General features: G+C 41.9%; 1 protein-coding gene across 1 annotated transcript; it reads left to right on the plus strand.

Moving 5' to 3' along the window:
- The first annotated feature begins 3,257 nt into the window (after positions 1-3,257).
- Positions 3,258-15,575, plus strand: LOC117406804 (organic solute transporter subunit alpha-like). The gene is made up of 8 exons (XM_034923418.2): positions 3,258-3,666; positions 7,550-7,701; positions 8,017-8,090; positions 8,563-8,721; positions 10,208-10,319; positions 11,153-11,299; positions 13,197-13,302; positions 14,619-15,575. The coding sequence occupies exons 1-8, from the start codon at positions 3,591-3,593 to the stop codon at positions 14,783-14,785; spliced, it is 993 nt and encodes a 330-aa protein (XP_034779309.2). The 5' UTR covers positions 3,258-3,590; the 3' UTR covers positions 14,786-15,575.
- The last annotated feature ends 248 nt before the right edge of the window (positions 15,576-15,823 follow it).

Consider the following 15,823-nt stretch of genomic DNA (forward strand, 5'->3'; position numbering starts at 1 on the left):
CTCGTATCGTTACACCTAGTAGTAAATGTGTGAGTTTAGATTAAATGGAAGCATTTGCTTGGGTTAAGGAAGTTTAATTTTTATGATATGTGTTAGTAAACGTATATGTAAGGTGTAACCTGATAAATGTTAGTTTCTTTAAGTTGTGCAGAGATTGAGCTGCTGTGCGCTGTTCCTTATCATCTGCTCCTCTGTCTCTGAACTCATTCAAACTACACACTAGATCATGCATTATCAAGACAAGCTGAAAACGTCATCCAGATTCAAGGCAAGGACATTGAATGGTGATCGTTCCCTCCAAGACCCTAGAAATAAATGCACAAGGGTTTGTTAAACCAGTGGATTGTTTCAAAATCAATTACTGATATATTATCTAGAAAACATGAATGTAAGATGTTTTCTTTTTATGTAAAACAAACAAATAGCCATTCAGTTTAAAAATGAATTTCAAATGACACAATCAAAATGTAATGTTAAGGTTTTTAACAGCACAGGAAATCGTTTCTATGCAGTACCATTGTTACCAATACAGTTTTTGTTACTGGTTTAATTGTCTTTCACAAAAATGAATCTGTCTGAATATGCCCACAATGTATTACTAAAGAAAAGCAATAGCCTCCGTTGTATAAATTCAGTGAGGGTGGGAGTAAGAGTCAATTGCTTAAGAAGATTGCAGCAATAAAATACAATGATCCTGAAAGCCAGCCCTGTGACACGTGAAAACGCATGCCTCAAACTCAATCTAATAATGACAACTCAGCCTTGACTTGAAAGAAGGATACTCAGAGAACTATTCAACAAACAGGATAGAATGACACAGAAATAAACTGTGTTTTGACATGTCTTAGCTGTGTTCAGAGTGAGCCAGGATAAGATTTTTCTGAAGTGTTAACCCCAGATGCCCATGCTTGGCCACTTTAATAGGACCTATCTGCCTGATTGGATTTGGACTTGCCTTGGTGTGGGGCATTTTCTGCTGGCATACCCTGGGTACCAGATTATGAACGAATGTTGTAGGTTACTCAAGCATTGGTGCGGATCATGTCCACCTAACAGTGCTGCACTGGTACCCTGATGGCGATGGCTGCTTTCAAGACGATAAAGCACACCCACCATGCCAGAATGAGTTAAGGAGCATGACAGAGGCATAAGGCACAATCCATTACCCACCTAGCCCTTCCAGCACTTTGTGGAGTCTATGCCATGTGGTGTCAACGCTGTGATCAGGACAAACAATGTTAGGTTCAAGTTCTAATGAAGTGGCCAGCCAGTGTGCGTTGTGCAATAGGCTATACAAAGGTCCCACATGGGTGAATGCCCTCGGTGTTGTTGAACTCAGTCGTGGGTGATCCCACTTCCTCATTGCTAACCAGGCTGTGTGTTCACAAAGGCAGGTATGCTTATGTGTTGGGTATGTGTGTAATACATGCACACAAACACTAATGTACAGTGCGTAACGAGACGGTGTAGGAAATGATGCAGACACCTGAGGAACCTGAATCCTATGACATGGAGGATCCAGAGCAGTAAGCTGGTACTAATTAGTTCAATACAGAAACAAAAAAGAATTACGAATGAGAGCTTGAGGCCATTCAGCCGACAACGCTCCTCCAGCTCCTAGAAGCTGATTGAGCACAAAACGTTGTCAAGTCTGGTCCTAAAGCTTCCCAATGGCATGTAAAATATAGCGGACAGTGTGTAAGCACTTATAGCAAAATAAGATGTACTGGAATGTTGTGAAACGTTAATTTTATTAAAAAGAAAAGATTGCTCTGATCAGTCATAGCGGGGGACCAGTGTCCCAGACTGGGAAATCAAGCACTTCTGTGTCACTGGGACTGACTCGGAAGAGCTTTGAAATCCCACTCTTTTCTATCAGCAGCAGCCTCCGATTAGTATTGTGACTACAGAGCCGAAACAAAGTGCAGTGAGCATGCAGTCTTTTGATGACAGTTCTCATTTACAACATGTGAAGAAGGAGAAGAAAGCTCTGACAGGGTCTCAATTCAAACTGGGCAGATCTCAGATTGTTGTCAAAGGAATTTTACTGGACAGCTTTCAAAGCTTTCTTAACTTCTCAGGCAAATCTCTGTCGGTGACTGTAAGCAATTTCCACTGGGTGAACAGTTCAAGCTGCAATGTTTGAACAATCTTGTTCGAGGTTCTTAGTGGAAATGACTCGCAACTACAGTGGTTGCTTGAGAAGTTAGCCAGAAAAAAATTGCTTGAAAGTTGCCTGGTGTTACATGAGCTTGAAGAATCTTCCCATAAAAACTGCCTGCATTAACCACATTATTTTTTAGAGTAAGTTATCATAACAATATAGTTAAAGAGAAAATTAAAATAACAGGTAGAGGCCAGTCAAAAATGCTCCAACAAATTACGAAGTAGCCTGTCCTCAAATGAGGACAATGGCACGTAATGGGGTTTGTGTTCCCATGCTTGCAGAACACCTGGAACACAGCCCTGGACCTGCACATTTATATAGGATAGGAAAGCATGGGAACAATAGGCTGGTTCCGCAAATGGAACACAAAGATGTGAAATTGTTTGCTGGAAGCGATTCACACGAAAGTTCACAAAGCCAGACTCCCTCCCACAGCTCCAAGAGCCAAGACTCAAAGACACAGTAACCATCTGGCAAGAGATAGCTGCTACTTCCACCTTTCATTGTATGTCAGAACCAGACCCTTGTGTGTTGAGGGGTCACCTTTCTCTGTGCCTGGTCAGGGGCTTGATAGGCTAAACGCTAACCAATATATTTAGTAGATTTAGTGAATCCTCATTTTAAAATCAGTTCCTATTCCCTTGTAATCCATTCCAACACATAATTGATCACAATTGCAATACAGCAGTATTCTGTAAAAATGAGTTTCTCACAGTGGCAACAAATGACTTCAATTGAAGTTACTGTTAGACAGTTAAATTGGCTTCAAATGAAAGCATTTTGAACAATCACAACAATTATTAGGTCTCTAAAAGACCATCCAATTCCAATTCCAATTCCTTCAGAGGAATTGATTTTAAAAGAGAATTGAGCCCGGCTCTGAATGCAGAGATAGTCACCATACTTTTCACATTCTCTTGAGTGTTAAGGTGCCACAATGTTTGTTTAATGAATCTCTATCTGATGTTATTGTTCTTGGTATTTGTTATAAACTTAATTTTAGTGCAGCAGCCTTGGGAAATAAATTCTATTGTGCTTTTCCAGAATCTGTCTCACGTTAATGACTACTTTTATAGTCAATGAATTACTCAGCTGGGCTCTATCCCTGCCCTGGCGTTTGAGTTGTATTATCATACATGATTCCAGCATTGCGTTTATCCAGTCTGTATGATCCCATTCATACACACTGATTTGCTGGAGATACTGTGTTACGGGGGCGGTGCTGGTTTATACACAATAACACAAGCTGCAATTCAAGAACTCGGTTATTCGCTCTCACAAACCGTATAATTCTGTACAGAGGACTGCTCGGGAGACCAGCAGCGGAGATAGTGGTCACTTCGTCCGCATGAAATATAAAGATCTCTAATTTACAATTTAATTCGTAAGTAAAAGGATCCATCACCTTTGCAACTTTCCAAGAATGGATGACTTTGGGAATGTTAGTATCGATCCGTATTGCACGGGGAAACCGCCCCTGGCTATCGATATCATACTAAGTAAGTATCCTTTTAATGAAGTTGAATTATTACACAATGGTTAGCACATTACTTCGAACTGCACAATCCACAATCAAGTACATGTTGGTATTCGTTTTTAATACGTAATGTTTAAATTTGCTATTAAGAGTTTGATCCAAGCTATTAACACACATATGCCTACATTTATATAAATAAACAAACCACACATCAAAATGAAACTAAAATAACAATTAAAGTGACATCAACGTACAGTAACAAAACGTTCAAATGAAATAAACAGAAACAAACTAGAAATCAATGTGAAGTGAGACTTTACACATGCTTCTGGTTGTGTCGTAAAGATTTTAATACTCGTTTTAAATCTATTCTAATCAGCTGTTCTGTGGTAAGTTAAAGACGTTTGTTGGACACTCCCAACCCCCTTTCAGCGTTTCCCACAATACAAAAAAGCTTAAAGGCTACCTTTCATAACAAAATGGATATTGAACAGCAGTTCTTTTGTTCAAGAATTTTAAGAAAGAAGCTATGGGCAGATTTTGAAGCCATGGTGGCTGAGGATTGGGGCTCATGGAACGGGACCCCTAATCCCCTGTGCAGGGCTGTGCTCGTTTTCTGTGGGAGGAGGAGAGTCCCGACAGAGTTTCCAGTTAATCACAGATCCGACACGCAGCACAAAGAAAGTGGCCTGGTATATTTTATTGCAGTCAATCAAATACTTTTCTGTGTATTTCCAAGGTGTAAGTTAACATCTCCCAAAATTGATCAGATCACAAAGAGCACAATAGCAGGGCTTCCCTGCATTTCACTGCAGGTTCCTGCACTACAAGGCTGTCTGTGAGGAGCCCCCTCCAGGCTCTTTCAGTGCTGCTGTGCTGGGGCAGTGCATTCCAGAGCTGTGCTGCAGTGCCAAAGAGCCCCAAGGCGACTCAGAGCCCAGCAGAAGGGTGAAGTCCTCTCACCTCTGTGCATTTCCCCTGCTCTATTTGCAGGGCTGTACCACAACCAAGGCTGGGGCAAAGGGGTGTTTGGCAGTGCTTCGTGCTGCAGAGTTTGTTAAAACATTTTAAAGTGGTTTATGAGATCTAAAAAAGAAGAAGCAATGAGCTAGCTGTAGCTTGGAGCTGAAGTAGAAAAAGCTAGGCTCTTATATAAATGATATATTTTTTGTCCTAATCTTTAAACATAACATGGTTCTGAATCAGGGCTGGAAGCCAGGCATGTCAGAATCTCTGTGGGGGTCATTCCAGTTCAAGAGGACCAAGGGAATTGCTCTTTTCATTGGCAACCCTTTGAAACAAGCTTTAAGATAACGCTGGTGTCCAAGTCCTCCCCCACAGAGAGGTTCATTAGAATGAGTGTTTTTTCAAACCTGTCACCCGTCTTCACCATGTTTTCTGCTCGAGCTCATAGCTGTTCTTTTGCAGACACAGATCTGCTGCCCTGGGATGCTAAAGCACATGTAAATGAGGGACACGTCCCCCCTGGATTTGGAATGGCCTGTACAATAAAAAAAAACAAAAAAAACGATTGAAAGCTGAGGGCTTTAATAATTTGCCAAGTATATAATATAGTATCCTACTGTGCACTTCCATTTACAAAAATAATTCTAAAATATTAAGCAAATATAAAGTCGGGACAAAGTGTTATATTTTTCAGTTTCTGGGCTGTGACCTTTTTATAAAAGCAACAACAAATGATTTTTCTCAGTTTTGTACATTACTGTTGAATTTTCATCTATCACAAAATAGGGGTTAATTAAAGACTTGGGGAACACTGTGAAAAAACAGCTCTCAGGTGTCTATTAAAACGTCTGTAACACACACCCTTATTTGCACTGTAGTAAATGCTTAGTGCTCAGTGTCCCTGAGTGACATGTCATATATATTAAACACATAGTGGCATGACAAACCACATTTGTGGACCCATGAACTGTAAGGCCATCGAATGCAGCAACAGTTGGAGGAAATAGCTGCTTTAAAACCATGCCTGCAATTAGCATCAGGACAGGCTCATAAACAGCTGATAACAATAAAAGAAATAACATTTTTATGATTCTGTTTCTTGAAAGTCTCTTCTAATCTTGGATAGAGGAGTTTAATAAAGATCAGGACAGATAAGATACTAACCTTTAATATCTGGTAGAGAAGGAATGGCAGGCACTGGAGTGAAGTTAGGATTTCATTGGCCTTTTATTACGTGAGAAACTCTGGCTGTTACATTTGGAAAATGACTCAATGTGCCCAGTCGCCCTTGAACTGCTCCCTTGCTCTCCCGTCCCAGCTGGATTTGTGAGCATGGATTCTTCCGTCTGCATGCTCTGTGAAGAATGGCTTATCAACTTTAAGATCTCTTGGCTAGGGGTGTTAGACAGGGATGGAAATTCGACTCCTGTTGCATAGCAGTTTCATCCGTTCTGGGTTTTAATATGTGCTTGATTAGCCACAGTGTATAGGTAACAAGCTCAGGTGAGTTTTATTAAACTCCTATTAAAACTGGGAATGGGTCAAACTGCTGTGCAATAGATGCTGTTTGATTAAAAAAAACATAATGAGAAGCCACTAGAATAGCCCTATAGAATGCTTTTGATTAAAAATAATCAAATAAAGCTTTACACAAAACAAGCATTTGTCTTCCACGGAAGATGCATTAGCCTGTTGTAACACTGAGGTGAACAAACTGTTTGACGTAGACTGGTTACGCAGATTTCTCAACTTTTAACACTTGGCCAACTTTTAAACTCTTAACTCTTAACACTCCTGTTCTTGTCTCATTTTTGCTGACATTGCTAAAACACTAAGCCCGAATCTCTTTTGTGTGTTGGTCTAATATGTTTGTCATTGTTTTTAGGAATTCAACATTGTTTGTATTTAGTCATTTATTTTTGCATGCACGGCTGCTTTGGAGTTTCAGTTCGGCATTTCAGTTTACTTTGGCAGGAAAAATAAAAATCTGAAGCAGAGGTGCAATGTGAAGCCAAGGCCGGGCGGTATCAGTCAGTGTCAGGTCATTTCTTACCACACTCGCATCCCTGAAGGATACACAGCTGTCAATGGGCTTCTCTGGAATCCCTGTGTGTTTTCTGGGGCTAATCTTCCTTAACTGCTTATTGGAGCTTACTGTCTTTTACTCGACTTCTGATCATTCTTAATACCATTGTAATGGGTGCCATTGAGAGTCTTCTCAAGCAGTTTCTTCAGTAAATGGTTTGAAGGGCTGATGAACGAGGATTTAAAAGCAATCTTAGCTGCATTAGCATCATCATCACTGGTCCTTTTCTGTCTTGTTTCTTTACATTTTGTTTTCTGCTTGGAGTCATTATGTGCACCTGACCAGTAGGGGTCGCTAGATAACTCATCTGCAGGTTCTACAGAACACAGCTGCTGGTATTATCAACAGAACTAACACAAACCACAGAACACAGCTGCTGAGGTTCTCAGAATACAATTTGATTTGATTTGATCCTTGTGGTCCCCCGGCCGCAAGCATGATACAAACCAAACTCACACGGCTCACCTAGCACTCCAAGCTGCAGTGCTTTTACTAGGTGAGGACCAGAACATGCTAACTCTACCACAGTCACAGCTTGTATGAAACTTCAAACACATTTGCTCAGTTTCAAAAAGTGGGACTTATGAAGTACTTACCTGATGACTTTAGGCGGCAGTCTGTCCGGTTACACTTGCAGGTGTAACAAGGCGGAGGCTGGGCATGAACCGGCAACCCCGGACACCGCAAACGAGCATCTTAACCACAATGCAAACAGAACCGGGCTCGTCTGCCTTCGTGGTGTTAGAGCTTTTAGACATCACACAACCATCACACAACCCTGGCAATGCAGTTACCGTGTGCTTCAGCTTAGGTTTGGACGATAATGACATTTTTGTCTTTCAAATTGTCACAGATCTGGATGCGCTTGGCATTGTCCTGTATGCAGTGCTGACTGTGATGGCATTTATCTCGGTGCTGGTGTACATGGAGGAAGCCGTGTACATCTACAAGAAGATTCCTGGACCAAAGAAAACAGCCATTATGTGGGTGAATGGGGCAGCTCCGGTAAGGGTGTCTTTCAGTGTCATTGCAAGCAAAGCAGCGACAGAAAGAATTACTATAATGGAGAGATTGGGCATCATTATCAGAGAATGATAAGAAATCACATTTTATACTCTGACACCTCAAGCCTTGGTGTATTCTGTTAATAGTGAATGCAAATTGGCCACCTGTTATTAGTTATAATAATTCAAATGAGAATGCAGAAATGGTTATCCCTCCTAGTCCTTGGCTTTTAAACTCCTTTGCCTCTCTTGTTTCAATATAGTGTTGTCCCATTTAATTCACTGGTAAGAGTAACGATCCCCTTCTTCCCGTTAGCTAATAGGTACGACAGCTTGCCTCGGGATGTGGATTCCACGTTCGACCATGTTCACAGACTTCACTGCAGCCACGTGAGTAATGTGTCCCATTCATCTGGTAGGGAGCTGCTTCAAGCATTATAAAAACAGAAAACATTCTCATTTTAAAATAACTCATTGCTGTAAATAATCCTCCTTTATAAAAAGACTTATTAAACCTGAGCAGATAGCCATGCTCAGCCGCTCGGGCGAGCCGTGGAAACACCGCTCTTCTGAATCTGAGCTGGGGTTGACCTCTGAGGTACAAAAAACCAGCACCTCTAAACAGAAGAGGGATTCTTAAAAGTGTAAACTCTCTCTCTAGAAATCATCTATTCATCCAGTAAGAAACATTGCTAATACTACTATAGGATTGACAACCAATTCATGTTGAGCGTCTATTGCAGTAATATTGTATCCTGATTTATCTAACATATTGAATTCCCGGGACACCTTCCTCAAAACCGGGACGATCCAGGGAAAACAGGACCAACCCTAGAGTGACCGCTTGCCTGTGTCTGTGCAGGTACTTTGCCATCGTCATTCACATGTTCCTGGTGATGATGATTGAGGAGTGTGGAGGTGACGAGGGCTTCCTGAAACTATGTGGTAAAAACCGTCTGAAGATCAGTACTGGCCCCTGCTGCTGCTGCTGCCTGTGCCTGCCCTACGTGGGCATCTCAAGGTCAGTCTCTCGTAATGTCCATGTACCTCCTGTTAACAGAAGCAGACACTCTGCATTAAGACTCCCAGCCTCCCCCTTATAAAAGTTTACCATAGTTAAAAGGAGCGTAATAGCATGGTAAAGCCTAGGCGAGCTTAGTAAAGCACAGAGAGGTTTGATAAACCCTTTATAAAAGTTTTCATAGTAAATGCACAGCAAAGTGTAATTAAACATAGGGAAAGCATGGTGAAACACAGGCAAGCATTGTAAAGCCCAATTCACACAATACCTGTCTTCTTTTTCTTCTATAGATAGTACACTATAGGATCAAATAGTCAAGTAGACAAACATTCTGGCCTTAGTTGGTCCAAACATTCTGGCCTTAGTTGGTCTGAACAGTATTGGATCTTAATATATCAAGCAGATTTTTCACTGATCTCAGCAGCTGGACCAACACCTCCTTCTCTGGGACCCTGCCTGTCACACGCTGTGTCATCTTGGCAATGGACTGCATTTTTGTATTTATTTTTCTTCTGATCTGACCAGCAGAGCAGAAACTCTGGGTCGACTGATAAGGAAGGTCAATGTACCAGAGTGCAGAGACACAGGCAGGGCTCTGGCTATTATTTAACAAGGGCTTTGTTTAGAACTCAGTGTAATACATTACAAACGTACAGTACAGTATGGTACAGCAGATCCCAAGAGAGTCTCAGCTTCAGATACAGAGTGTGTATGAGCTGCAGAGCAGTGCCAGAACCCCTGTATTTACATAGCAGTTGTACCAACACATCTGTCTCTGGGTCTCTGTCACACGCTGTGATGTCCTGGCAGTCCCGCTGCATTTCTAATTGTAACTTGTAGTGTGACCAGCAGAGCAGAACTGATAAGGAAGGTGAATGCACTTTGGTACAGAGACACCCTACAATGCTCTGTGTGCATGTATCGCTTGTTTAGGATGGGGTGAGCGAGGGACAGTGGTACAGGCCAGTCAGGCTTGGTGCCCACAGGCCCCGTCACAGCTTCCTTTACTCCTGTTGTCCTGGTTATAATCTTATGCTTTAGACAAACACTGCAATTCTGCATCGCTGATTAGAAATTTGTTTCAGCCCAAAAGGGTCCATTACTATAAACAAACCTCTCGTTTGTCTAATTCTATCATGGAATGGTTCTTTTTAGTACTAGTTTGTGTACTATTAATTATTATGTACAGTCACCCCTGGAGTCTATTTTTAATGATCTGAACAGTATTGGTTCTTGATATACCAAGCAGATTTTTCACTGATCTCATTTCACTTTGTGTTGTGTCTAATGATGTTAGCAAGGTAGTCAAGCAGTGGCATGTATAGATTCCCCAGTGTTTAGATCATTCCAATAGACCCTCCTGTCTGTAGTGGTAGCAGGGAGGACCAGCTGAGTGTTTGTGTCATGCAGAACGGGAGTGAAGAGGCAGGTTTCCTGCTGTATGTGTGGTCTGGTTATAAAAAGCTGCTCCTTTGTCTCCTGGCAGGCGTACCCTGTTTCTACTCAAGGCAGGGACCTTTCAGTTTGCATTCTTCCGGATGGTCTTCACCATCCTGTCCATACTGCTCTGGACCAACGATAACTTTGACACTGCTAATGTAAGTAAAGGGTCTGTTTTCTGTTCTATGAATCATGGTAATAGAAATGCAGTCTGTGTCAGCAGTGAGGGGATGGGTTCTTACCTGGTTTAGGATTACCTGAGATTGTTGTCTTAAGCCCCTTTCACACTGGCATGCTCTACCTGGGTCGGACCCTGCCATGCGGGTTGGCTACGTGATTTCACACTGCTTTGATAAAGCAGGGTGGACCTGGGTGACAGACACAAGTACACAATGTGCATATCAATGACCCGGAAGCAGCTTGTTAAGGACGCTTCCATCCAAGCTTCCCTGGATTGAACCGTTGGCCCAAATGCTGATTAGAGCAAATTATTCTTCAGCCCTGCTGCAATCTGACTCATGCTATGTCTTAATCAACACAAACATGGCTAAACAGAATAAACAGAAACGTTCCTTGCGGAAATAAAACCTTCACGCAGGCGTGGCTGTTTGTTACTTTGTCTGCTTACGAACGCCCGTCATGCATTCTGTCTCGCTCGACCCGGTTTCAAAGCCTGTCGACCCACATCCTGAGGTGGGTCGCTGGGACCGGGGTCGACCTGGGTAAGAGCGCCAGTGTGAAAGGGGCTTTAGTTAGCCCTCAGAAGACAGCAGTCCGCAGTGGGTTTGTATTATGCAGGTACTTTTGATAAGACTCCCAGTCCTGTTCAGAACATACAAAGTGACACCAGCCAGGATGTCGACTGCACTTGTAATCATTACTGTTATTTTGATATCGTCAATAATGTGGTTCTGTGAATAAATCTGTGTTATAATGCAGTGTTCTAATAGTTCAGCTGGTTCAGTGTGTCCTTCACTCTTTCTCTTTTCAGTTGTCTATCACTAGTGCTGCTATATGGATCAATCCTTTCGTTGGTATTCTTACAATCATTTCCCTCTGGCCAGTTGCCATGATGTTTAACCAGACCCGTGGACTACTGAGCAGTAAGAAGATCATCCCCAAGTTTGTTCTGTATCAGGTAAGCAATGTCCTGTCTACTCATCAATGAGTCAAACCTTAACACTCACCTGTGTAACTGCACTGTGTCTGCATCAGAAACCTTAACACTCACCTGTATAACTGCACTGTGTCTGCATCAGAAACCTTAACACTCACCTGTATAACTGCACTGTGTCTGCATCAGAAACCTTAACACTCACCTGTATAACTGCACTGTGTCTGCATCAGAAACCTTAACACTCACCTGTATAACTGCACTGTGTCTGCATCAGAAACCTTAACACTCACCTGTATAACTGCACTGTGTCTGCATCAGAAACCTTAACACTCACCTGTATAACTGCACTGTGTCTGCATCAGAAACCTTAACACTCACCTGTATAACTGCACTGTGTCTGCATCAGAAACCTTAACACTCACCTGTATAACTGCACTGTGTCTGCATCAGAAACCTTAACACTCACCTGTATAACTGCACTGTGTCTGCATCAGAAACCTTAACACTCACCTGTATAACTGCACTGTGTCTGCATCAGAAACCTTAACACTCACCTGTATAACTGCACTGTGTCTGCATCAGAAACCTTAACACTCACCTGTATAACTGCACTGTGTCTACATCAGAAACCTTAACACTCACCTGTATAACTGCACTGTGTCTGCATCAGAAACCTTAACACTCACCTGTATAACTGCACTGTGTCTGCATCAGAAACCTTAACACTCACCTGTATAACTGCACTGTGTCTGCATCAGAAACCTTAACACTCACCTGTATAACTGCACTGTGTCTGCATCAGAAACCTTAACACTCACCTGTATAACTGCACTGTGTCTACATCAGAAACCTTAACACTCACCTGTATAACTGCACTGTGTCTGCATCAGAAACCTTAACACTCACCTGTATAACTGCACTGTGTCTGCATCAGAAACCTTAACACTCACCTGTATAACTGCACTGTGTCTGCATCAGAAACCTTAACACTCACCTGTATAACTACACTGTGTCTGCATCAGAAACCTTAACACTCACATGTATAACTGCACAATGTCCGCATCAGGAATGCACCTAGGGCAGGCTTGAAAAACTTTCTGAAAATATTTATGTGACATGAGAGTTGAAGTCCTTCATAGAATCTAATCATTTGATGCCTGTTTGTCTGTAGCTGTTTTCTGTAGCTTTGTAATCGAAACTTTTGGGCCATAGTGCAACCTGGTTTTGAAGGTACAGTATAGGAAAAATGGCACGAGTTGGAGCTTCATAAATGCTACAGAAGATTTTTTTTTTTTTGTCAGCTGTTTGTAACGCAAATATAAAACCATCTGTGTTATTTATGGAGGGCATGTTCAGATCTCAGCTCAAAGTTAGGCTGTTATTCCCATTGAACCAAGATATTCTAGACAGGTTTCTGCAAATCTACCATCAGTAGATTATTTTTTCTGTTTCCTATTGACAACTATCAATTTCAGTTTACATTTTGTGCTTTAGTCTTTGTAATTCCTAGCGTAATTGTTCTCGTCCTCTCAGATGCATTGCTTTTGCACTAGCTTCGAAATTGAGTTCTGCAAAACAAGCATTATACAGGGTGATTCATAATGAACCCACCATAGGGAAAAAAAACATTCTTTTTTGCACCTTCTAACACAAGTTCCCAGTCTGTTGAAACACGTTCAATTGAAGCATGTTTTTTGTATGGTGCGTTGTTTGAGTCACCCGTAACTGTTAAACAGTCAATGTATCATGAAACATACACAGTGTGCTCATCTAAGCCTGCGGCTATCAGACGGTTCACTGAAGGAAATGAGTGCATGCCTGTAGATTTCACCCCTGCTCAGGCAGGCATGCTGGCTCTTAATCTACCTACCTGCCTGCTCCTCACTGCGCCTACACTAACGTCTCTTCCTTACCACAGCTTGTGCTGATTCTGAGTCAGCTCCAGTCTGCTATCATCAACATCCTGGCTATGGGTGGGAACATAGCCTGCGCCCCTCCCTTCTCATCTCAAGCCAGGGGCTCATGTATGTACTGTCTATGCATCTTCTACAACTAACATGCCGAAGAGCTACATTTAGAAATATTAAAAGAAACGCAATAAATTCTCTTAATGATTTTTTCTCTCCTTGCCTATGTGACCTATTGCAACTAGCGCCATTCACACCACTGCAAAGTCAATGTCTGATATGTGCAAAATTAATGGGACCATGAAGATATCCTTCATGCTTTTCCACTTGGAGGTGGAGTCCACATCAGCCACTATATGAATCAAAACTCACTTCAGCCTTGAAGACATTGAGAAAGACAAATGTAAATGAAAGCATGTAAAAGATGCAGTAATCAATAATGGATTAATCGCTTATCTTCATATCCACAACTTCAAACACTTGGTTTCCTATATCTGCATATCTCCTGAGTCCCATATGAAATGTAACTGTAGTAACAGTCTACCTCCAAACATTCTGCAAATAACTGTTTACATTCCTCCTGAAGTAGCAGGACAAAGACAGCTTAGTAAAATGCCTTTCTCATTTTTAAACTGAACGGAGTTGCCTAATCTCTGGAGAGATCTCGGAGCACAGTATGCACAGGATCAGTGATGTAGTCCTAAATCTGAAGGCATTGGAACGCCACTAACGCTTTACTTACACAAGAATTATGATACGAATTCACATTTCATTTGTATGCTGAACTTCTGCTAACACATATAATACTAGGTAATGCATGTCCCTCATTTCTACACACAGTCATAGTCGATGCACTGTTGCTGTCGGCATTGTAAGCCTTCGTAAAGAATTAGTTTGTAATAGAAGAAGTTCCTAATGCTTTTTTCAGTGCATCTAGAGGACTGCCGACTGAATCAGACACTTGTGTGGGAGATGTGAGTCATGTGACTTGGCTTGCCTATTATGTGAGTTCCGGCTGGATTGCACAGCTGCTGTCTATAGACTATAGTACTGGAACCTGCTTCAAGCAGGATGGTTGATCCATTAATCCATGCTGGAATTTGTTTAATAAAAAAGCACTGGTGCCCACTTCCCCCTGCTTGACTGCGCTGAACTGCCCCCTGTGGTGCTGGCGTGAAATGCGCTCAAGAGTTATCGGCACAATCAATCCTAAATACGATTCCCTCCATTACAGCCGTTATAGCCCCCTTCTCTATAGTACAGCATGTTTCAATCATATCACATCACTCACAGATTTAACAGTATATAGCACAGCTTGAAAGACACTGAAAAAGACCAAACTAGTCCAAACAAATCCTTGATTTTATTCCTTTGGTATGCCTGCCAGTCAAGACACGTCAAGCATGTGATTCCTATTCTGCTTGTGTTTGCAGTCATGAACCAGCAGCTCCTGATCATGGAGATGTTCATCGTGACCCTGGTGTCCAGGATCTTCTACAGGAGGAGGTACGAGGAGCTCGACGCGGTCGATGAGCACGAGGAGGACAATAAGGACAACGCCAAGATCCAGCTGAAGGAGGACGGAGCACAGTGGGCATGAACCTGACCAGCACCTCTGGGGCTCTCAAAGGGAACTGCAGCCTGATGGTCACCATCGGACAGGCTGTGTGCTGCGTTATCAAATCAAATACCTTCCCACGTTTACCCCCTCAACCCACACCTCCCCAGCCTCACTCTTTAGGTGCTATATTGATCTCACGTCAATATTCATCGACACTAAAGCTTGCAATCTTCAAAGCAGGCGACGGTTTGGGGTGTGGGACATGTCTGCATCATGCAGTTTCGTTGTGCTAAACTCAGCCTAAAGAGCCTGGTTCACCGGGACTGGTCTCATGTTTTTATGCCAGCACACAAGCACTACAGTCTGATGCACACTAAATCATTGTTTGCAGGTTGTTGTTTTTTTTTGTATCATATTAGAACGCTGCATTGCTGCTGCTTGTCATTATTATTTAGCTCTGTAAACATGTATAGAGGTGTAACTGATTGTATAGAACAGATGTTACCAGCAGATTTCAAATATCTTGGCTTCCTTTCACTGACTTGTAGAGAAAATCATGAATGACTTTGCAATTCTCTTTCCACTTGGGGTTAAGCCCCTGCTTACATGGAGTGATAGGGCCGACAGTTGCTATAACCCTAGACAGCTAATGTGCCTTTGTTATTGCTGTAATATGATATACTGTACACCTGCACCCCCTGCTGGACTCTTGCGGGAATTACAAGAATCCTTTTAAAGAATCGATTCTTTGTATATTGCCTTAGTGTTATCTGATCTGTTTTTTTTGAAAATTAGACTGCGTGAGTAATATCCTATTTTCTAATATATATATATATATATATATATATATACTGACAAATTGCATTTTTTTGTAAAACACAGAATTAAACTGTTAATGTTACCAAACTGCTAATATTTTTTTGGTATGAAATCTCACATTTTCTTTTTGTGTGTCAGATATATAGATATAGATGTGTGTGTGTGTGTGTGTGTGTGTGTGTGTGTGTGTGTGTGTGTGTGTGTGTGTGTGTGTGTGTGTGTGTGTGTGTGTAATAAGTTTGGAAACAGCAAGACTAT

This window comes from Acipenser ruthenus, chromosome 9, assembly GCF_902713425.1.
Source record: "Acipenser ruthenus chromosome 9, fAciRut3.2 maternal haplotype, whole genome shotgun sequence".
NCBI classification, from domain to species: Eukaryota; Metazoa; Chordata; class Actinopteri; order Acipenseriformes; family Acipenseridae; genus Acipenser; species Acipenser ruthenus.

What these genes read in the sequence shown, in the direction of transcription:
- LOC117406804 (XM_034923418.2), top strand. Translation starts at nt 3,591, where the DNA reads ATGGATGACTTTGGGAATGTTAGTATCGATCCGTATTGCACGGGGAAA. An exon ending in GGGTGAATGGGGCAGCTCCG is followed by an intron (nt 7,702 to 8,016) that starts GTAAGGGTGTCT and finishes TCTTCCCGTTAG; the next exon opens with CTAATAGGTACGACAGCTTG. An exon ending in ATCTCAAGCCAGGGGCTCAT is followed by an intron (nt 13,303 to 14,618) that starts GTATGTACTGTC and finishes TTGTGTTTGCAG; the next exon opens with TCATGAACCAGCAGCTCCTG.